General features: G+C 40.8%; 1 protein-coding gene across 1 annotated transcript in view; it reads right to left on the minus strand.

Annotated features, from left to right (window-relative positions):
* LRGUK (leucine rich repeats and guanylate kinase domain containing) overlaps positions 1–24,922 on the minus strand; it is a 107,272-nt gene that overhangs the window by 26,325 nt on the left and 56,025 nt on the right. The window contains exons 13-15 of the mRNA XM_003791666.3: positions 23,797–23,910; positions 20,570–20,771; positions 18,667–18,762 (exon numbers count right to left, since the gene is read on the minus strand). Coding sequence (XP_003791714.1) covers positions 18,667–18,762; positions 20,570–20,771; positions 23,797–23,910 — 412 coding nt within the window. The remainder of the gene's footprint in view (positions 1–18,666; positions 18,763–20,569; positions 20,772–23,796; positions 23,911–24,922) is intronic.

Genomic DNA, 24,922 nt, shown 5'->3' on the forward strand with positions numbered 1-24,922 from the left:
ACATTTAGAACTGAATAGAAAACCATGAGATGAAACTAAGCTCTTCTAGCACCCTGCAAGAATATACACTGGGGAAAAGAATCCCTACTCAATAAATGGTGTTAGGAGAACTGAATAACCACATGTAAAAAACTTTTTGGAAGAAAGTAGGGAGAATCCTCAAAGAACTCAAACTAGACCTCCCATTTGATCCTTCAATCCCATTACTAGGCATCTACCCAGAAGGAAAAAAATCCTTTTATCATAAGGACGTTTGCACTAGACCATTTATCACAACATAATTTACAATTGCCAAAATGTAGGAACAACCTAAATGCCCACCAATCCAGAAATGGATTAACAAGCTGTGGTATATGTATACCATGGACTACTATTTAGTCACTAAAAAAGATGCAGACTTTAAATCTTTTGTGTTAACCTGGATGGAAGTGGAAAACATTCTAGTAAAGCATCACAAGAATGGAGAAGCAAGAATCCAATGTACTCAATTCTAACATGAAGGCAGTAGATAAGCTAATACGAGGGGTGGAGTAGGGGGATGAGGTAGCAGCAGGGGTGGGGAGAGAAGGGGGTGGAGGGTCACAGTGTATGGCACACCTCTTGGGGGCAGGACACAGTTATAAGAGGGACTTTATCTAACAAATGCAATCAGTGTAACCTAATTCTTTGTACCCTCAATGAATCCCAAACAATAAAAAAAAAACCTAGTGAGGTTAAAAAAATAAGTAAATAAGGTCAGATAATAAATATGATGAAGAACCAGGAAGCTAGATAAAGGGACAGCAGGAGGGATGGCCTGGTGGTCAAAGGAAGTCCTCTCTAAGGTGGTGACACCTGGACAGATATCTAAAACATGAAGAAGAAAAATATTCAAGTATCTGGGGGAATATATCAGGCAGAGAAAGTGGCTTGTATAAGAACAGCGATGCATGCTTGATATAACTGCATCATGGTAAAGAATTTGCTATGGAATGGGGAGAGGAGGGAGAGAGAGAGAGAAATATGATAGAGGTGGAACCTGTGCTAATTTTTCTTTTCTTTCTTTTTTTTGACAGAGAGGCTCACTCTTTCACCTAGGCTAGAGTACCACGGCATCAGTCTAGTTCACAGCAACCTCAAACTCCTGAGCTTAAGCAACTTCCTACCTCAGCCCCCTGAGTAGCTGGGACTACAAGTGTGAGCCACAGCACCCAGTCTGCTTTTTCTTTTTAAAACAACACTGTTCTGTTGAGCATCTGTAAGAAAAGATTATTATAAAAAGACCAGAGAGGGGCAGCACCTGTGGCTCAAAGGAGTAGGGTGCTGGCCCTATATGACTGAGGTGGTGGGTTGAAACCCACCTCTGGTCAAAACTGCAAAAAAAAAAAAAGACCAGATAACTTTGAACAAATTTAAATAAGATAAAATTAAATAGAAGCTATATTCATTGAAGTAATTTTCATAGAAAAGATTCTATATATTATATAAAAGCTTATTTAAAATAGTTTTTGTGTGTGTCAGAGTTCCTTTTTCTAGATTTCTAAGACATATACCATCTGTACTATGGTGTAAACAAATCAAGTTCAATCTGATGACACAATTCAGCTGTAATTCCAAAACTTTACTGTCTTAATGGTTTCTCCGCAACATAACATTTTGGGTAAAGATAATGTGTTTAGATTACTATTAAACTGCATTGTAATACCACCATTAGAATGACTCGAGCTCCTGTAATAAAGGGTTTCATCCAGTTCTTAATATATTTTCTAATGTCTTAATACATCAATGGACAAAAGATCTTACTTCTCAATTTACAAAAAAAGACATAATTACCAATGTTATAATGCAACAAAGTTTCTTAATGTGTTCTTATTCAAAGTACCTCATTTAAAGCCAACCCTGAGGCAACATTTTAAAAATATATAAACTACTTTACAGTCCATAAAAAAGCCAAGTTCTTCAGTGTATAGGCTAGTTAAATTTATTTAAACACCTATAATGAAGCATAAATGAATTTAATGATCCAAGGCAGATTTTAAAGTTATTTTATGGATTAGTATCATTACCAAATGCAGGAAAATATAAATGAAGTATCCAGAGCAGCTAGAAAGAACTACATCTCAAACTAATTCTAAATGACTTAGGCCTTTTACTTAGACTTACATTCCTTTGATGTCAAATGAATTAAAACAATAAGCATAGAATCAAACCTAAATAACAACGCTATAGAGCCCGTGTACCTAAGAATAAGACATCTGTATGTGTATTTAGTGTCATGTCATCATGCACACTAAATAGGTCCTTTTACTGTATAAAGAAACGGAGAAAATAAAACATGTTGATGATTTGATATAATGAGCACATAGCCAGGTCATTTACCAGTGATAAAATTACCATTTGGGGGCCAGATAGTGAATATTTTGAAAAGCAAAATCCCCATTTTATTGACAAGTATTTCTACATTAATAACATCACTTGTACAGCAAAGCAATTTAGTTACTCTCCTGTCCAAAAACATGACGCTGATCACTTTTCAATATGAACTTTTATAATTTTAATAAAAATCTGCAAAAGTAAAAGTATCATTGCAAGAGTTGATCCCTCTTGGAAAGTGCTTAGAAATGTTTGACTTAGAAACAGGCTTTTTTTTTTTTTTTGAGACAAAGGTCTTCAGATGCCCAGATGACTTCAGAATTATTCTTTTTTCCCCCCACACAAATGGAGCTTGAAAAAAATACATAGTGAGGTTTTTTAAAAAAAACTAACATGAGTAATTTACACCTACCATGATTAAATGCATAAACGTGTATAAAGTATCCATAAAATCTCTATAAAAGTCTCAATACTAAAATATGTAACCATGCAAAGAACTTAAAACAAATTAAACACAATAATCTTCTATGTAATTTGAAATATTTATTTTTAATAGGATAATTAACTTATAGTGGAAAATTAAGAAACAAGTTTATCTCATGAGAAAGTGCTATCACATTTCTTTGGAAGTATCCAAAGAAGCCATTTTTCTAGGACAGAATTACATCTTAGAAGTCTTATCTATCTGTGCTTCTAAGAAAGAAATAATAGTAACTAGAGAAATAATAATTTCATATATTATCCATGATAATTTTCCATAGTAAAATAAGCTTTTATAGTAGAAGCTGCCCCATCAGTCTAAGGAAATACAGTGACAATATTCATGTTATAAAGGTAAAGTGAATACGTTTATTAGACTATGCTAGCAATAAAGTGTTATACTCTTGAGTGTCCAATTAAAGGAATAATCAGCTATTTAAACAGAAACAAATTCTACATCAAGAAAAAAGAGGGTGCATGTGACTGTGTATTTACAAGAGATAATGAGACACAAAAACAATTTCTTTCCACTAAGCTTTATACTTTTATGATGTCTTCAGTGGAGTTAAACTGATGTGTCAACATCTGGGCACTCCAACCAGAGTGTTTCAATTAGAACATAGAAACATAATAGGGCAGTGCCTGTGACTCAAAGGAGTAGGGTGCCGGCCCCATATGCCGGAGGTGGCGGGTTCAAACCCAGCCCTGGCCAAAAACTGCAAAAAAAAATAATCATAATAAATTTTTAAAAAAAGAAACATAATACACAGAATTCCAAAATAAAATGGATGGACTTATCATGAAGTAGTTAGCTGACATTTTAGTGGGGTTTTTTGTTTGTTTTTTTCTTGAGACAGAGTCTCACTTTATCACCCTGGGTAGAATGCTGTGGCGTCACAGCTCACAGCAACCTCCAACTCCAGAGCTTAGGTGATTCTCTTGCTGGGACTACAGACGCCCGCCATAATGCCCAGGTATTTTTTTGTTACAGTTTGGCCGGGGGCAGGTTCGAACCCGCCACCCTCGGTATATGGGGTCGGCGCCCTACCCACTGAACCACAGGTGCTCCCCTGATGTTAGTTGACATTCTAAAGGAAGTAAAACATAGAACAAGTGAATTTCAAGAGCGGAAACTTGGTATGTAAGATTTGCATTGTACAGAAGAATTTTGGAAAAGAAAACAAGACCAAAAGGGTAGCAGCAATTGGCAGGCGATGGGATAGAAATCTTCAGGGAGTTTCACTACACACTAAAGGTTTCCTCTCCTATAACCAATGCCTTCCAATACCTGTATTTCTGTTGCGATTTCTACCCAACCCCATAACACCCATCTCAGGTGAGTGCAGTCTTTGCTTGCTAAAGGTTTATCCTTCAAGAACAACTTTTTCAAAGATGTTGCTTCATTGGTTACTTTCCCCAGCACAGACATTTTTTGTCTTCACGTTGCTTTCTATTTTTGTCCTTGGACACTGAGGGTCTATAATATGGTAACCTGTAGAAGCCAGTCTTTGTCTCAACCCACCACAAGGAAAATACGAAACATCCACATCTGGACAAGGAATTTGATAGCATTTGCTATCTCGCCAATCTGAAGTACAGAATATATCTGATCTTGATCTCATCAATAATGACATAAGAACAATAAAAATAGTAGATAATGTTTATTTCACATATACCACATGCCATTATTTTAAGTCTTTTCTGTGTGTATCACATGGAAATTCATAACAACTTCAGAATTCATATTTCCCCACTCTTCTGAGCTTCAACGCTGCCTGTGAATGTCCAGTGAAGAACTCTTGATTTTAGAAACATTTGCTAAGCTATAATTTCTTTCCAATATTATTCTAATTTGGTTTAAGCCACTAATTCAATCAAGGTTTTTAAATTTTTAAAAAGAATTTTCCAAGAAGATCATTCCATTTACCAAATATTTCCACCTCATTAGACAGTGCCGTGCTAGTTCAATAAACAGCAAAATGCAAAGCGTTTTTTCCTGCTTATGTGTAATACTAACACATATAAGCACTTAATATGTGCCAGACATTATTCTGGGGGCTTTTCAAGCTATTAACTCATTTATCCTCACAACAAGCTTGAGGTAGGGGCTGTTATTAGCTTCATCTTATACATGAGGACTCTGTAGCTTGACCAGGGTCACACGGCTAGATTGTGGTGTGACTGGAATTCGCAATGATTATTTTGACTTTTCGTGTTATTTTCAATCATGAATTTCTAAGGCTACAGTCTCTAACAAAAGGTCTTCAGCTTCTGCTAATCATCACCACACTCTTCTAATCAGCTTTCAGATTAGAAGTTTGGTCTTCCGACATTATCATCAGCGACACATCATCAAAGACACACTTAGGCTCTCCGTATCCTCCTCTCTGAATGCCTGGTCCATCAGTACAGAAAAGGGATTTCTACAATTATGTCTTTCCAATTGAACCAGGCAATTAAATTCATTTATGGACTACTGTGCCAGAGAGTATATAAATAGTGCAATTATCTGAAGTGGAATTTGGAGAATCTTTTATGGTAATAAGGTGATTTTCAGGCTTGTCACAGAGCAAAATGCAAGGGAACCCACTAAGTACTCGGTGATGAAAACACTATTGATCAAGATTGTTTGTAAGTGTTCTTTAAATTAGCTTCATATAAGAATTTATTCCTGTACGTATACATTTTGCATATATCTTGTCCTGAGCCCCAACACTGACAAAGAACGTAACTGCCAATACACCAAATCCTTGTCCTAGAGAATAATTCAGCATAAATGACTCCAAACCACCCAGCTGCACTTGAAGGTAACCAGGGCGGGGAGGCGGGAAGTCTGGTAAGCAGACGCTAGGGCAGTGCCACAGCAAAGCCCCAGAGGGTTCGGGGCAGGGCTTTTCCAACTGCAGGTTGCAAACTAAGTTGTGAAATCAACTTAGCAGGCCACGATTAGCACTTATAAAATTAAAAGTTAGCATCACAGAAAATATCCGAGTCTGTCACCGTAATAAGGGTGTTCATGACACATTTTTATTTCCTATGGGTGTATGTGTTTACTGGGTCAGGATATTGTAAAAAGTATCTCGAGTTATGGATCCTGACTTACAAGATCAGTTTGAAAGTCCCTGATCTAATGAGTACTAAGTACATACAATTTTCTGGTCCTAAGCACTATAGTTAATAACATAGATAGCTGGATTCTTCACGGCCAGCAAGCAGAGCCAGTTGCAGTGAATGGGTTATTATAGACTGTAAAAGGAGCCTTACATTTCATCCAGTCCAACTCATCACCCAAAGTGGGGAGACTTCCTGTAAGAGCTAACTTCTTTAGGAATATGTTCTCCGAATCACTTCTAACTCTTAACAAGCTCTTCAGTATGCACCATCAAAAGAGAACATAAGTCTGCTGCTTTCAAATGACAGCTCCTCGGAGTATGTGTGTGTTTAATTATACATAACTTTTCCCAAATAAACAGTCATTGTAGAACATTTAGAAAATACTAGAAAGCATAAATGAAAAAACAAAAATTACCCATAATCTAACAACAGGAGTCACATTGTCTATACCTCCTTCCCTGCTTGCTATTTAATACATGATAAATTGTTTCCTCTAATTAAATATTCTTCTGGAACACAATTATAATGGCAACATAGTCCCGCAGCATGACTAGACTTATTTTAAAATCCTACTGGATGGCTACATTTTTCTAAATTACAAAACATATCGACATGACATCCTTGCACATAGTGACTTCCCTCATAATCTTCAGATTGGAATTACTAAGTTGAAGGTGGACAAAATGTGAACACTTTGAAAGGTATTGTAAAACTGTCCCCCAGAAAAGTTGCGCCAATTTCCTTTTTCATTGATGACACAGAAAGTGTGTTTACTCACAGCCTCACAAGAACAGGCATTACCCTGTTCTTTGTCTTTCTCTGTTTGGTAGCCTCACCAAAAAAATCTATTTTGTTGTCACTTATAATTAGGTTAAATACTTTTGGACATATTTATTGGCCATTTTTGTTTTCTCTTTTGTGAACTGCCTAATCATGTCCTTTGTCCAATTATCTCCTGTGGTTTTAGAAATAATTGATTTTGCTCTATAAATATTTGAAGAAGGCTTTCATGCTCAGTGACACTATTATCTCTGTTGATTTGAATATTAGGTGTGAAACTTCTTTAAAGAAACTGCAAATAGGATTACTGATTCAATGACGATAAGCCACAATATTTTTCCCTATAAAGATCACTTTGCTGAGGAATATAGCAAATGGAAGTGATAGGAACATTGTTTGTAAATGTGGATGGAAAAACAACAATTTAAAAATATTTATGTTTCATATTTAAAATGTAGAAGTTCCTTTTATACCAAGAAAATTGCTAATAGCAACACAAGCTTCTCAGCTATCTTTTCTTCTTTATTCCTCCAACCACTACAAACAAAACGTCCAGTTGCACTGAATCTGAGACATTAAAAACTTACACTACCAAAACAAAAACACAGCACAACCTCAAACTTATATAACTTATATGACCATGGTTCCCAGGGACAGGAAACTAGAGCTTCTTCCATGGCAGATGAAAGACAATCAGCTTCCATTCATACCCTAATGAAAATGCAACTCCAAAATGCCTTCAGGAGCCTCAGAAATGGTTGCACAAAGAGCAAAGTTACAAGTTTCTGAAAGTAATTTTAAATTCTAAAGTCATTCACCTAAACAAGGCACGGGTGACTCTCAGGTATCCCACACCCAGGTCATAGAAAATAGGGGGTTATTCAACTTTTCTTCCTTCCCTCACACTCTACTCTCCCTGGTGTCCAATCTAAATGCTTCTTAACTTGACCATTCCTTTTTTTTTTTTGGAGACAGAGTCTCACTATGTCGCCCTGGGTAGAGTGCCGTGGTGTCATAGCTCACATCAATCTCAAATTTTGAGGCTCAAGCGATTCTCTTGCCTCGGCTGAGTAGCTGGGACTACAGACGCCTGCCACAACGCCTGGCGATTTTTACCATTTCTGCCACCAAAGCCTTAAGTCAGGCATTTCCGTCTTGTCCCAACTACTGCGGTCACTTCCCAGCCGTCCTTCCTGTCCCCTCCTGCACTGCCCTCCTCAAACTCACCCAGGATGCCACCTCTACATCAGTGGTTCTCAACATTCCTGATGCCATGACCCTTTCATACAGTTTCTCATGTTGTGGTGATTCCCAACCATAAAATTATTTTCGTTGCTACTTCATAACTGTAATTTTGCTACTGTTATGAATTGTGACATCTGATATGCAGGATGTATTTAGGAGACCTCTGTGAAAGGGTTGTTCCACCCCCAAAGGAGTTGCAATCCACAATTTGAGAACCGCTGCTCTAGATACAAATGTAACCGCTCAGTGGCTCCCCCTTGTGACAAGGTCACGTTTCCACACTCTTTAACTTAGGAAAGGCCCTTTAGCTCTATATAGACCTGCCAGCTTCCTGCCAAGTGGCCCTGAGAAGATGCTCCACCTGCTCAATCCTCTACGCTGTTTCCTCTTCTAACAAAACCTCCCCTCCTCCAACAGTCCACCGACTAACTCTGCAACCTTGATGACTCCGCAGAAGGATAACTTTCACTCGAAAGTGTTTTCTGATCTAATTTTCCTATCCCAGGCTGATTTCACTGCCCTTCCTTGGTATTCTTATGACCGTCTGGAAAAGTTAATAAATGGGTTTTCTTGTCTGTGAGATGCAAATATAGGCCTCCAGGTGCCCTAATCACGAGGTGTTGTGACACATCCTCTTCTCTCTTCCTTGATAAGAGAATGAACTCCTGGAAGTGTCCTCAGCATCTCACTCTACCCGCAGCTATCTGGATGTAGGAAGTGCTCAGTAAATGCTTGTTGGATGAACTACCTAACTTTTAGTAACAATAAATTATAATATTTTTTAAAAATCATGTTATCACTTTCATCTTGGAAAAACCAGACTATCAGAGGGCGAATACCAAGATTACACAGTGCTTCATTTTACAAGAGATTCTCACATCCTGGATTTTTAAAATATCAGTTTCCTCTGTTGCACTTAACATTGCATTTGGTAATCAGACAGTTTTGTGGAAGGTGAGACTCAAAGACACAGGCACTTAGTCATCAGTTCCATTTTAAACACCAGATGCCAAAGACAGCATGCTGCTGTGTACACAGTAAGTGCTCAGTAAATAACTTGTAACTTTTTAAGAGTGGACTCTCAGGTTGGCTGCCTTGCTCAAAGTTATTCTCTCTTCTTTGGGAATGCAGTGTCCATATGTAGGCGTGGGCCCCATGGGCATGTCTGACAGGTAACCCTGTCCCCTGCCAGAGGAGACTGGCTTAAGAATGAATGCCTGACCCAAGCTAGGCCAATCTTTCCTGTATTTTTTTTTTAATCTTAGGATTTAAGTTAATCCCTTCATAGTAGCAGGAGCTGCCAGAGGTAAACCAGATGTGTACACTTGAGAACTGCTGGCTGCATTCCCTGCGAACTGCAGAAACTTATACTCAAAGAATAAATGCAACGTGGAGAAAGAAACAAGAGATGAGAAATGGTGAGAATCCTAGACAAGAATCCAGGAAATGACAAAAGTTAGTTATGTTCCACAACTGGCCCCCAATCTCTCTGAGATCCTGGGGCAGCACTGCCCTCCCCACAGTGTGGTTGTGGGAGGCATCTACCCCCTACTAGTAGACCCACATAAGCTGGCTCAGCTTGGGCTCTGGCCTGCCATGTGCTGCCAAGAGAAGCCTGATGGGCTGAACAGATAAATGAAAAACTGATCCACCTGAATTTTTCCCCCTAAATCTCTTAATGGATTTGACCAGATGGTTTGGCATAATGAAGCCATGGGCTAATTTACATGAGATTCCTATTCAGGAAGAGAAGGCAAGTATTCATTTTGAAATACATTTCAAATAAAAGTTTCAGGCAACATACACCAAAGCCAGCCTGAAGCATTTTGATCACAGCAGCATGCAAGTGAGGAGAATGTGTCCTCTTCCCAACAGCAGAGGCCCACAGATCAACTGTAGGCTTGAAATATACAGAAATAGCAAAGGCTTCCTTTCTCAGAGTTCTTTCTGCTTCACGTCCCTCGGGTAATGCAAGCGACGTGGGAGAATTTTCTAGTCTCAAAGTGAATTTTCCTACTAAGAGGACAAACAGGCCTGCTTGAGCCAGCCCTGGAACTCAAGTTGGAATTCGTGTCTTCACACAAAGGCTCCTTGCTGACAGCAGCTTTCAGGACTGGCTCTGTTACCTGGCAGCAGTTGACAGAGCCGGAGCCCTCTGCTCCTGCCACATCCTGAGACAGCTGCTCTTCCAGGCTACAATGACAAGCCATGGAGAATGCACAGAAGTGCAAAGATAGGCCACCTTCCAGAAATCCAGAGCTGGACGGCCCCTCCCACTGTGCACTGGGTGCAGAAGGAGGCCAGTGTCTAGGCTCATTGTGCCCCAGCCATGACTTGTCATTCTGTGACATTGCTGCTTTGGGGTGGGGGTGCCCAAGAATCACTTAAACCTTAGAGCTCTGACTGCCTCTGGCACGCAGTCTTCCTTTCTGGCTGCCTCGCTCCTCAGCAGACAGCTGATCCTGGAGAGCCACAGGGCTTTTGTCCTGCGGTACTCCCCTATTTTGGGGGGTTCGTTTCTCCTTGGTTTGCTGCTTGGAAGCAAGTGCATTGTCCCTGTGGACAGAGCTACCTCTGCTCTGGCTGGGTCTCTGTGATTCCTTGACAGGCTGCTGGGTGGGGTCTTGCCTGTCCTGCTCCAGGACTTCCAAAGCAGTCTCTCTCTTCTGAGACTGGACCTGGCTGTGAACCTGTCTTTTCTTCCCTGGGTACTCCACGGGAGCAGAACTGTCCTGTTCTGACTTCTCAGTGGCCTTGTCACTCTGGAGAGGTCTCTTGCGTGGGGACTGATCTAGAGTCTGCTGATCACCGCTAAAGGTAGTTTGATTTTCTTGAGATAGTTCTTTGGGAACCTCTCTTTTCAAAGATGGTCCTTTTTTGGACATGCTGACATTCTGAGCCAGACCATTTGGGGGGAGGTTGGCATGGCCCTTTTTTCTGGAATGATGGTCTTTGTCCCTTTTCTCTTTTCTCTGGGGATCTTTAGGCAATGGTTCAGCATGGGGGATCTCAGGGGTTTCAGGCATCTGGACTTTCCCTCTCTGTTTCTCCTGGGGGTTCAGAGGAGGGCTGAGGTTAGGATGCTGGGGCACCGCAGCAGGAGTCAGGTGACTATGGGATTCTGGCTGAGAGGCTGGGGGGTGGCTTCCAGGTGGAGCCTTTCTCTGATGTGCTGGCCGCTTAGCTGTCTCTCTTCGGATAGGAAGTTTTTTTTTTCTAGCTCCCATCTGCTGCATTGGCTCTTGGGGTGAGGCCTGCATGCCTGGAATCTTCTTGCTGGAGGAGGTGCCTGCTTTGGGAACCTTGCCTTCCTTTGCAGGCCTCTCATCCTGATGAGCAGAAGCCTGCGGGGGCAGCTGTGGCTCAGCAGGAGTAGGGATGCGAGGGAGCCGGACTTGCTGAGCCCCCTCCTCCTGGGACAGATGGGGGAGATGCTGTGGCACCTGCTCCTGGGCAGGGGGACTGATAAGAGGGAGTTTCACCTCACTGACCTTCTCTTGCTGGACTTGCTGGGGGTTAGAGGCCACCTGGGGGCTCAGATTTTGTGGTGCTTTGGAATGGGGAGGGCTGATGAGCGGAAGTTTGCTGGTGTCACCTTCCTGAGTTAGGGGGGGCCTGGGAGATGGTGTAATGGTCTGATCTGAGGCCGCTGCTAAAGCCTCTTCCCTGCTGGGTGAGAGGAGCTTGGGCGTGGGCCTCCTGCTCTGGAGGGGAGCAAGCACCCGGGGCTGGGGCAGCCGCGTGGCAGCCAGCTGGCCTCTGGGAAGGAGAGCCACTGGGTCTTCTCTGCGCTGGGGCTGGTCTGCATTTGTTGGTAAGTCTTGAGGATGTAGCAGTTCAGGGTAAGGAGTGCTGACCCGGACAAATTCTGCTTTGGGGGTTTCCTCCTGAAGAGGTTGTTGAGAATCTCCAGCAAGTCTCTGCTCTGAGTCAGGGTGGGAAGGATCTTTTGGAGGATCATGATGGGAACTGTCAGGCAGAAGTCCGGCTGACTCAGTTTCCTCCTCATGGGTTATCTGAGTGTTCAGAGAAGTTGGGCCAGGTCCCTGTGGAGGTTCAGGCAGGGGAGGGTCAGTGGGGGTGGCCTTGGCCTCCCCTGATTCTTCATCGTGGTCTGGCTGAGGACTGTGGGGTGGAGGAGAGCCAGGGTGCACAGGAGTGGCAGGAGACGGCTCCACTGCATCTGCTTCTGCAGCAGCGACATCCATCTCAGCAGCTATTACTTTTGGAGAAAGATCTGATTGTTCACCACCCTCTTCCCTTGGGTTTGGGGATTGGTCTTGGGCTGGCTGAGCAAGATCAGGTGCTGATGAGCTGAGCAGGGAAGGTGGGTCAGCATGGAGATGGCTGTTGGGAGGAAGCTCTTTGGGATAGCTTTCTCCATTCTGCGTTGGCTCTTGGCTCTGGGGGAGAGCTAGGTTCTGATTTTCAGAGGCTGTTGCATGAATCTGTATTCCAGAGAGATGCTCTGTTATCTGGCCAGCTGCTTGCAGCTTCGCCAAGCGCCTGGGAGATGGAAGCAGGTGTGCTGGGACCCCAGAGAGAGTCTTCTTGCTAGAGGGAGCTCCTGCTTTAATATAAAAAGAAGTTAGCTAAAAATAGCCTTAACTGTTTAGTAATTAATAACAAAAAACATCTTCCCCTTTTGATGCATATAGACCCTTGGGGAAAAAAGTGAACTTAGAAAAATCTTACTAAGTCAACTGAAAACATGAACTTTGATAAATAAACATACAGAGGCTTATTCATAGAACCAAAATTTATATCCAGATCTGTGGGTGGTGAGAACATGTTCCAAGTCAATGAGATTTTAAATTTTTACCACCTTAGAGATCAGCGCTGCTTCTGACTGTAGAAACTAAAGGAGGAATATCCAAGCCAGAGGAATTCTCATTTGTGTGTTTTCTTGTTTCATGGCAATCCCCTGTGATAAGCTGTGAGCTCTGTGAAGAGTCATGGCTATTTACCAATACCTGGCAAGGTGCAGGAAACTCAGCAGGAATGCAGAAAGTGAGCGTTGAATAGAAGAAGGAAGGAAAGAATGGTTCTGATGGACTCATAAGGAACCCTGGCTCAGAGAAGCTGCTCCCAAGGGCCCACTGTCCTAGCTGCTATCCTACCCACACCCATCCCCCAAAGTCCCCTTTTCCTTCCAAGGCCATCCTGGGTTCATAAAAGGCTCTTCTTGGAGGCCACTGGCAATGTTGATTTTGCAGGGAGGAGTTGCTTCCTCCAATCACTAGGGGAGCAAGTTCTCAGATCGACTCTGGTCTCGTGGACAGTTTCATGGCACAATCATCCCAGCAGGTACTTGTTTATGATAGAAGCCCTGATAGAGTCTAGGGCCCCAAATGCCATCCTACCCAGTCCTATGGATGTGGCTCTGAAATGTGGAGTGGCCAAAGGTGGCACACCAGTCTGCAACAGCCTTGAAGAGACGAGTCTCATCTCACTTGGAGGAGACTAATACAAACCCAGAGACACCAAAACCCAAATCAGGTCCCTAAGGTGATCCCAGAGTGGTCTGGCCCCAGAGCAACCCAGGCCCCAGCCACTGTTCCCCCTGCTGAAGCAGGAGGAGTTTGCCCTACTTGGTTCTCACCCAGCCTCCCAGGCTGGACACACACCCTTTGTGTCCAGTCAAGCCAGGGGTCTCTAGGGATGGGGACAGACCATGGGAGCCGGGAAAAGCTTCCCTCTCAGTGGGGTTTCTCAGGGCAGGGCCTGCTCATCATGCTTATCTCCCTAGTGTATAAGAGCTATAAACCAAAACTCTAGGCCAGAAACAAGGTTACATTAAAACATAAAACAGGGAAACTATCTAGCAGAGGCAAATTTATAGAGAGCAGAAAGTAGAGTAGACATTACCAGCGATTGAGAGGAGTTATTATTTAAAGGCTGTAGAGTTTCTATTTGGGCTTAATGAAAAATCTTAGAAATAGGTAGTGGTGGTGGTTATACAACATTGCAAAAATAATTAATGCCACTGAATTCTACACTTAAAATGATTAAAATGGCAAACGTTATGTTTATGTGTGTATGTATACATATATATGTGTGTGTTTTACTACAATAAAAAGAAATTTCAAAAGATAAAAAAATACAAGAACAATACAACCCAATAATGAAGGTTCTTTCCCTCTTTAATCCCTCCTGGTTTCCTATAATCAGACATATAAGGATTTTTCTCCCCACTGTCACAATTTAACAATTCATGTAATTTGGCAAGTGATACCAGGCCCTTTACAAAAGATAAAGTCACCACTTTATAGGCTACCAAACTGCTCGGTTTTCCCCTGTTTGGCTCATTGTAATGATCATCATTTCTATACTTAGAATTCTGAATAATTATTTGAAAATAGTATTTTATTTTATAATCTTTACAGCAAAAATTCAGGGTTCAACTTTCTAAAAGCTTTATTGTAAGCACTGACTATCCCAGAAATAGGCTCTCTGAAGGGAAAGACATCCCATACACTGAGTTGCAAATAGAGGGAGTTTTTCCATATTTTACAGAAACATATTGTTTACTCAGATATTTTATTTTGTCTTCATACTTTAGAAACAAATATTACCTATATTACTATAGGAAAAAATAAGATAATTATATAACAGATATACATTTTTATATTAATGGTACATCAAGAGTTTTCAAGGGTTTATAATCACTCTGGACTGAAAAGTACTATTTTATACATGCGGCAAATGAAAACTCAGTTAGTCCATCCACTGGTGAAGGTTTCTATTTCAGGGTCAAGTCTGAACTGACAGGCCTTGGGCTTTCTTTTATGGCTTTGTTCCACTCGCATTGTTAAGAGTAGGAATTAATGTTGTACTTTAGTCACAAATTAGCAATGTAAAATTATAAGAGATAAGGCCATCTATTATTACTTCAAATATTTGGGAATAATGTTCAGTTTGCTTAGACTATCATTTTAAGAAAAACAATGCTGTTGGTCAGAAGATTTGCTTGTTCTGACACCTAACACAGAGTCTAATCTCATTGGGAAAACCCTTAGCTCTGGAAGGCCAGAATCTAATAATGCCCCATGTTATATGTAGGTCTTATTGTAAGAAATATGAGTTCAAAATCATGTCTTTAATCAAACTAATGATTATTGGTTAGATGTAGAATAGGGAGCTAAGGCTTCCAATTTCCAGCCCACATTTCTAACTGCTCAGACAAAGCTATCTTTCCCAGAATCAGAAATTATTTTTACTTCAATTTCTTCAGACAGGTTAATTATTTTTTAAAATTCTACTATACTGAAATTGTTGGGTTTTAAAATTTTTCTTGGGTCCTGTTTATGTAAATAGTATAAGAATTTATGTAAATTTATCTAAACTATAGAAACATAAGGTCAGTGGGATCCAGCTCACAGCGGGCTGCATCAGCAAGCGCCCTGAGACTTTGCTGGGGCTCTAGGCCTCTTATCGGGGAGTCTTGATATTTTTCTCAAGGTATTTATGGTTGGTCCCTCTTCTTCTGCGTTATACCTGTAAACCTCTGGCCAGTGCTCTTTGTCCCATTCTTCATAGCCCTGAAACTCACAGTGATCACTGGCTCTGCTTCTTGGGTCACTAGAGAGACCATAAAAGCTTATAATAAGGACCACAGTCATTAGAATTTTCTAGATACTCACTTGAGTAATGTCTAGCTTCCACAATGCCACTTTATGTGCAGTCAGTTCTTAAACCATCAAGAGAAAAAGTAACTTCCTCCACAAATTAATTGTATAAATAAGACAAAGTGGTTGGCTTGAGAAAGCACACTGTTTCCCCCAACACTAAACCTGCCAGAAAAATGAAGGTCTGCTGAGACTAGTGATAACAAATTCTCCTGTCCACTTCTTAAAGCTGGAATTCTATTAGTCAATAACTAGATGGCTCAGTTTCAATTATGAAATGTATCTGAGACTGGTAACACTTTCACAAATTCTATAATTCACCCTTTCCATTAAATCAGAGAGGCCTAACTCAATTAGTCCAAATAAATAAAGCTTTCTTATACTTTTTAAAATCTGGGTCAATTCGCCTACCCACACATTATCTGGTCTATTAATCTGCCAAACGTCAACTGCACCCAGTAATCAGCATTCCAGAGGGCTAATAGATTAAGATGCAGAAACGGCGCCCCCTGGCTGCCAAAGCAAAGTCCTGTTCAACGGCCTCCATTCAGAGGCATCGGCAGATTCAGAAATGGGCTTTTCTCAGTTATTCAGAACTGATCAGGCCCAGGAGACTGACTCATGTTTGTCCAAACCCACAAGAGGCTGATTTAAAAACCAGGATACCAATTAATTAATTTACAAGGGGAGATGGGCCTGGTTCAAGGATCAGGGCAGGGTGTTTTGACATAGGGTACAGCCCCACAGGGGCAGATCTGCCCAGGGAGACCAAATTAAAGATCAGAAGCTTGCGTGGTTAGCAAAAAAATAAAGCAAAGGGAGCAGGATTCCCTCCAGAGAACCCTCTGTTAAGTTGTGAGAGCCTTGTTGGATTCACGGCACTCCTCTACTCTAAAGTCAGGGCTCTCTGGAAGGCCCAGGCCACAAAGGGCTGGCTGAACACACTGACGCGCTCCTTAGTCAATGTACCCTCCTCCCCGCTTTACAGACTGAGCGCAATCCTCCAGTCCCACATTAATGCCTATCTTCACACCAGATAGCAGGTCAGACCCTGGCCATTTCTTCTCCTGCAGGATGGAATAGAAAGAGATTCTCAGCCACCACCAGTTTCACATTCACCTCATTCAAAAATTCCAGGGGCACTTGACCTGGGAAATGTGAAAAATTGCAAAACAGCACAATCGGCTTGAACTCTGGCTAAATCATAACCTGGCCTGTCTCTGTCAGGGTGCAACCAGGCAAACTACAACCACACTGGGCAAAGATTCACAAAGACCAAAATGCAAGCTGCATAGCATCTGCGAAGCTGTGGGAGTCTGGGTTAACATGTGATATGTGAATGCAGTTCAGTCAACTGAGGGAACCTTTAAAAATTACTATTGTGGGGGCAGTGCCTGTGGCTCAGTGAGTAGGGCGCTGGCCCCATATACAGAGAGTGGTGGATTCAAACCTGGCACCCAGCTGAACTGCAATCAAAAATAGCTGGAAGTTGTGGCGGGCGCCTGCAGTCCCAGCTACTGGGGAGGCTGAGGCAAGAGAATCGCTTAAGCCCAGGAGTTGGAGGTTGCTGTGAGCTGTATGATGCCACGGCACTCTACCAAGGGCCATAAAGTGAGACTCTGTCTCTACCAAAAAAAAAAAAAATTACTATTGTGGTAAAAATACATGTAACATAAAATATACTATTGCGACCATTTTTAAGTGTATAGTATTTTAAGTGTATGTATAGTGGCATTAAGTATGTTCACATTGTTATACTACCATCACCACCATCCATCCATCTCCAGAACGCTTTTCATCCTCTAAAACTGAAGCTCTGCACTCACTAAACAACTTCTATCTTCCAGCCTGGCAGCTGCCATTCTGCTGCCTGTCGTATGAACCTGGCTACTCTCCGTCCCTCATCTAAGTATACACTGTGACTGGCTCATTTCGTGCACTAATATCTTCAAGGTTCATTCATGTTACAGCATGTGCCAGAACTCCTTTCCTTTTTTAAGGTTGAATAATATTCTATTTTTTGTATATACACTTTTTGTTTATCCATTCATCCACTAGTAAGCATCTGGGTTCTTCTGCCTTCTGGCTATTGTGAATAATGTTGCTATGAAGGATGTGCAACTGTCTTACGGATGCTGCTTTCAATTCTTCTCAGCATATACTCATAAGCATAATTGCGGAACCATATAGAAACTCTGTTTTTAATTTTTTGAGGAACCACCATACTGTTTCCCATATAGTATGGGACCAGTTTACAGACCCACCAATGGCATACAAGGGTTCCAATTTCTCCACATCCTTGCCAAACAGTTTTTATTTTCTGTTTCATTTTGTTTTTATAATAACCATCTTAATTCCTGTGAGGTGGATTTGGAAGAACCATTTAAATACATCTCGAAATACTCATCCCAAAATTTTAAGTTAGGGCTTTAGAATTCCTAAATTCTAAGAGGATACACTCATATATCCTATATCATCTGCTGCTCATAACCCCCAAGGCACACAGAGAGCACTAGGTCTGTTTAGCAGGAAAGTGAACTGAAGCTGAGAACAGCTAGGGTGCTTGTCCAAGAGAGCAGCAGAGCCGGGACTGGGATCATACTCTCTGACCAGGGCTCCTTCCACTATATTCCCCAGCATAACATTTTGAGGACAAGGGTGATGCACAGAAAAGGGAAAGGAAAACTCTTGCATTGAAACTCTTGAACTTAGTACAAATCTGACAAGTAGAAAAACACCTCAGGCCCCTAAGGGAGGTAACCTTCGGGAAGGCTGAGTTCTGAAGCATGAGGCTAACCCTCATCTATTACCTTCCCCCAAGGCACTGCCCAGCATGTCCCTGAAGGGCAGTCCCCTGAGTTCCATTATGGTCACAGACACGAGCTGATTCATAGGCCAGAAGGCTGACTCATGCAGCTTGTTTGTGGAGACAATTGCCCCCAAAGAAGTACAAGAATTAAAGAGAACCTACTTTAGCGTACAAAATGAGCACACAAATAATAACCCAGATTATTTTTCCTTTCCATGAATAAAACTATTCTGTGATACAGGGCATAGTTAGTAGTACCTGCAGCAGGAGCCAAAGTCTCGGCAGTCTCCTCAGTCAAGCCCAGGTATTCTTTAATGAGCTGACTCAGCTTTTGGTAGGCAACTTCCATATCATCTGCAGTAAATGGGAGAGGTTACTTTAAAAGTCACAGGGCCACATCAAAATGCAGTTAATTTCAACTGTCGGTGGTAATGGTTTAGTCACTACATTTCACTTTATAAATATTGTGGTAGACAGAATCCTAAGATGACCCTAATGACAATCCCTTGTATGATCTCCTTGAGTACGGGCAGAACCTGTGGAAGCAATGAAGTATCTATCACTCCTGTGATCATTTACATTATATGGCAAAGGGGATTCCTGCAGATATAATTAAGGTTGCTAATGGTTGACTTTGGGTTAATCAAAAGGGAGATTATTCAGGTAGGCCTACCCTAATCACGTGAGCCTATAAAATGAGTTTTCTCTTTCTGTTGGAAGAAGTAAGACTCCAAGCACAAGGAGGGCCCAATGTCCTGTTGCTGGTGTGAAGGTGGCAGGGGCCACACAAGCGGGAGGAACCTACAGCCTGAAGGCGAAATGTGGCCTTCTAGGTCCTTAAGTGTGGCCTTTTGAATGAATCCAAATTTTTCTGACCAAATTCTTTTACTAAAAGGGGTTTAGCAGAGAAAGATGAGGCTTTTCTTGCCTCCCTTGGTGCTTACAAAAGAATAATCTTGACATTATAAGGCCACAGGTTCCCTACTGACAATCCTTGGCAGACATTCAATAAGGAAACTGGGCCCACAATTCTACAATCACAAGAAACTGCATTCTGCTAAAAAGAATGAACTTTGGAGCAGATTTTTCCCCAGAGCCTTCAGATGAGACTACAGCCAGGCTGACACCTTAATTTCAGCCTCCTGATAGCCTGAGCAGAGGATCTAATTATTCTGTACCAGATTTCTAATCTACAAAACTATGAGCTAATAAATGTATATTGTTTTAAACTGCTAAATGTGATAATTTCTGTGCAGGAATAGAAAACAAATATACCTATGTAATACATTAAATCATGTTTCAGAGATTTAAAAAACTACTAAATTTCTGTTTTCATAGGGCAAAATAGTTGATTCAGCAATCTCATATGGTTCAACCTAATGTCACGTAATCAACGTTATTAGTTTTTTGAGGGTTCTTCCAGAGATTTATGTAGTACAAAAAAATATCATATATATCGATGGGTGTGAACTTGCGCTTTTTAGTAACTGCCTGGCTTGAAGATATTTGCTTATCTGTATATAGAGTATTTTTCTAATTTCCTTTTATGGCTGTATGATAGAGTGTAATTTTAAAATATATGGAAATTTTCACACTTCAATAAATTCTCTCACTGCCTATTGCTTCAAATAAGTAGTCATTTCTAAGGTAGTTCTTGAAAATGTTTGTTTTACATAGACGTTTCTAGGTCTATGATACATGGTATTTACCTCTGTATAGATTCTGACAAAATTTCCTGAGTTACATATACCTTTCAGGAAATTTAAATATGTATTTCAAATTATATATTATCTAACTTTGTTCTCACAATGTCCACTAAAAAGGAATCTAATCCAGGCTTACTTTATACTAAATCTTATTAGTTAATATCTTCAGAAATAAGGGAGGTAATGATCTGATTAAAATAGTGAAAAGATGGGCCTTTTGGATTGTTACCTCTTTTTAAAGTTCTTTGTGATTCACTTTTACATGGACAATATCTCTTACCCAAGAATTCTTATCCCATGAAACAAACTTTTAATCCATTGACCTTACATTTCAAAAATAAGATGGCACCTATGCTCAAAAGGGTAGGGCGCTAGCCCCATATGCCAGAGGTGGCAGGTTCAAACCCAGCCCCAGCCAAAGATAAACAAATAAAACCTTACTGAAAGGTACTGACCTGCATTGATAACTGCATCAAAATATCCTGGAAGTTTCTGATTAAGGTCAACATAAAGGTCCACTCTGGAGACAGCAAATTCGATTTCTGCACGACTGAACAATCCTTTTCTCCGTAAGTATCCCTCATAGTTTTTCTTGTTTATGGGCACCACCAGGATATATCGAGGCTCAAAATAGGAACATTTCAAACTTCTTACACCCTATGCATTTAAAGAAAGATAATAAATTGGAAACAGATGCATAACTTGGAAATCATTTTGGTGCTATCAGACAACATGGGTATAAGAATTAGTATCATTCATATGGAAGAATTTATCTTATCTGCATATTAGCTACTGTTTATCCATAAATATCTCTGACTTACTTTACTCTCTTCATCAAATATTAATTTGTCATTGGAAATATTAGAATTCATTCCACCTGGTTTTCCTCTAATTAATTATTCTAATGAATATGACTATTGAAAAAGAAAGTTGCTGGATATAAAATAGGTACATCACAGCAGTGATGCAATTTTATCACTAAATAGTAATTTCAATTCTATATTTCATAAGGCTTCTTTGGAACACCAGGAGATAAAATTGTCCTCAGGGAGAAGGTTCTTTTGTTTGCCCTTGTCACTACCTCGGGCTCCTGTTCCTAAACCAGCAACCTGGTTTGAGCTGGTTCCAACTACATCTCATAATCTTTATCCAGGGCTGGGAAGGCCGAGTTCCAGGTAATCTGGCAACCTGGAGATAACAGCATGAAGCCGGGTAAAGTGCCGGTCGGTGAATCTGGAGAGAGCTTGGTGGTGACCACAGCTCTCCAGGGCCTGTAGACTCCCCACACACCCTTCAAGTTCTCTGAGTATCAGTTTCCTCATGGGTGAAATGGATTTTTCCAAATGGACTCTGAAAGTCACTTCTATCTCAATTCCATCATCGTTGGTTTAACTCAATGTTCAAAACCCTTGTTTTAAAAAATTCAGTGGGAAGAAAGATAGGCTCTTCTAAAAACAATTTCTGAAAGAGTCAATTGCGAGGGCAGTTTGGAAAAATACTTCAGCTGGGGAGAATAGGGGGAATGAAGCATGGATGATAGACTCAACCTCCTGGAAATGAGTAGGAATAAGGTCTCAGGAGAAAAAAAGTAAACAGGAGCCATCACTCAGATGAGTGTTGAAGTGGAAAAAGGTAGACGCAAAAGATGGAGAGTTTCTGCACTCAAAACGGCAATTTTGTTTCTGCCTTGTCCTAGGAAGAATTTTTTTATAAAAAGCCTTTTTTTAAAAGCTAGGTAGCACAGAAATAAAGAAAAACAGCTTAAAGATATAAATCAATTAATTACAGAGAGATAGGAATGGAAATATTTTACAGTCAGAAAAGTTAAAGAGCTGGAAACCCAGGTGGAATGAATCCAGTTCCACTGAATCTAGGGACACTGACACCAGCACAAGGGGCCACGGGGCATCACAGTCCCCTGCTCTGGGAGGTCACAAAGGAAAAGAGCAAAAGGATTCAGAGTCCACAGTGAAGGACTACATACCCGATTTGCCTAGGTTTTATTTTCTGTGAGTTCAGTTGAATTGAATCGTTTATATAAATCTTTTCTGATTGCAAAAGTGTTATGCTGTTCAGTGAAGGTAACTTGAAAAAACAATCAACTATCCTTGAAGAATTCAAGTATTCCATAAAGCTACATATTTGAAAGTAGGAAATTCACAGTTTTACTCTGGATCTTCATTGTGGAGAAGCTTCTGTATACTCTATTTACGGGATATTGGGGCAGAGAGAAAAACTGCCAGGAGTCTGAAAACAAACACGACACCCAGAGAGTGGATGGAGCCAGACGACAGCACAGCCCACACATCTCCTGCAAAGAGTGAACAAGGTCGTCTCCACTGGGCTGCTGTCATCCTAAGAGGACAGGGAGCCAGTTCTAAACCTCATGAGGATCAGGCTTTATCTAACGCCACGTTATATAAAAAGAAACCATATTCTAAAAGAAAAAGTATAATGTAGTGAGGAAATAACTTAGAAAATAAACCTTTTACTCATAGTATACCTGCAATTTCTTATACTGTAATCTAAATCCTGTCACTTAAATCTTTGTGTGTCTCACTGCCTCATGATAATTATGAATGAACGCCTCCCAATTCACTTGTGTCCAGCAGCATGTGGCCTGCACGTCAAAGCCCCTCCCCCAGCCTCAAGTACAGATTATTTTATATATCATACACACATGTGATAACCTGTGACATTATGTATCAACACAAAATGAACAAACGTTTTAAATGTACATTGTATACACACACACATACACACACATGAGGTCTGACAATTAGGTTAGCAAACCTGCCACCCTCTGCTTACCTTGGCAGCACTGCACACACAACTGAGTAAAGTTTCACACCTTGGTATATCAGTGTCTAGTTATTATTGCTGTTGTGTGTTTTTGTGTGCTGTGTCACAACAGTGACAGAGCTTTAATTGGAGCAATGAACAAACATTCATAAATTTCTTGTTAAACTTGGCAAGAGTGGAAGAAAAAATCACAGACATGTTAGTCAAACATTAAGCCATGAGGAAAACAGCGGTGTGCAAATGGAGGAAACATCTTTCTGAAGGAAAAGAAAGCATCACTGGTGAAGAGAGGTCAGGGCGGGCGGTAATGAGCAGGACTGAAAAATATATTGCAAAAATTCACCAAACCATGCAGCAAAATTGTTGGCTGAGTATGAGAAGCTCTGCAGACCAACTAAACATTGATAGAGAAAGAGAAAAGTCTTAACTGAAATCTTGGCCAATCTTACATCATGACAATGGACCACCTTACACAGCACTGTCTGTGAGGGAGTTTTTAGCCTGTAAACAAATAACTGTATTGGAATACCCTCCCTACTCCCTACTCCCCTGATCTTGCCCCCATGGACTTTCTTCTTTACCCAAAGATAAAGGAAATATTGCGAGGAAGACATTTTGTGACATTTAGCATACCAAGGGTAATACGACAATGGTTCCCATGGCCATTCCAGAAAAAGAGTTCCCAAAATTGCTTTGAATGAAGCACTGGCATTGGTGCATAGCTCCCCAGGGGAGGACTCTGAAGATGACTATAGTGATATTCAGCAATGTGGTCCATTGCACTTTGTTTAGAATACGTTCAGGAACTTAATTGTCAGACCACATGTATACACACACAAGCTCACATACACAAGTAGCCGACTGAGTGAAAAACACTTACTTCTATTTCCATATGAATACAGCTGGCTAAGCCATCTCTTGCGATACCTTCTATGGTGTCCCTACTTAATCCATAATTGTGATTCCCATAACTAAATGTTAGAATGAATTTCCCCTAGAATTTGAAAAGAGCAAAGATTTTCATATAACAGTGGTCATAATGGAATTTAATATAAGTAAAATCATTTCATGTTTTATTTTTATATAATTTCATAAAGCTTAAAAATATTAGCAATTACAGAAGAATGACAATGGAGTTATGAAACAATATCGAACTGTGACAGAGAAATCTATTCAGAAGTCTCAGCTGACAAAAAAATTTATTAGATTTTTGGGAGACAATCTGACAGAGTGTTAGAGGGGGAATAAAGCAGGGAAGGTCAAGGTAGAACAGAGTAGTTTGCTCACTTACCTACTTCCTGCCAAACCCGCACCACAAGCCTTCATTACTGAGAGAGCAAAACTAATACTGCACCCCCACCACGTGAGCTTTGCCAACACACCAGATAGCCCACAAAAAGCCCTCCATTTCCAAAAGCCTTGCGTTCCATAATAAGCCACCGAATCACCAAGAATTCCTGAAGGTCACAATTTACAGGGAGATCCTAAAAGCTTTGAAAAGCAGACCTAGCCTGTTTTTCCTCCTAAAGATAGCTTTCTATTGAACTTGCCCCAAATGTGATTCAACAGAATCGGTGTGTGTCCTTTAGTCATGTGAACTGTAAATACCACCTTCTCTTTGTATTCAGGAAGCTCTTTCTTCTGAAAACTATAATCCCTTGCAAAAAAAAAAAAAAAAAATGCAAGTAAAAAATGTGTCTCTCAAAATTGTCTATGACTTTTTCTTTAACAATATTGTATTTATTAAACCATTAGGTTGAATCTAAACTGGGAGGCTTATGACAATAAAAGGAATGAAAACGTGGATGACCTTCACCAATCTGACTCCTCATATACATGATTTTGAAATCAACAGTGAAGGGTAAATTCCAGGGCTGCACTGAATCCCACTAAATAACAGCAGCTATATTTAAAAGTCCATAGCTGGGCTCGGCGCCTATAGCTCAACCAGCTAAGGCGCCAGCCACGTACACCTAAGGTGGCAGGTTCGAATCCCCAGCCCGGAC

The sequence above is a fragment of the Otolemur garnettii genome, unplaced genomic scaffold, assembly GCF_000181295.1.
Source record: "Otolemur garnettii isolate 467f Iridium unplaced genomic scaffold, OtoGar3 scaffold00049, whole genome shotgun sequence".
Lineage (NCBI taxonomy): Eukaryota > Metazoa > Chordata > Mammalia > Primates > Galagidae > Otolemur > Otolemur garnettii.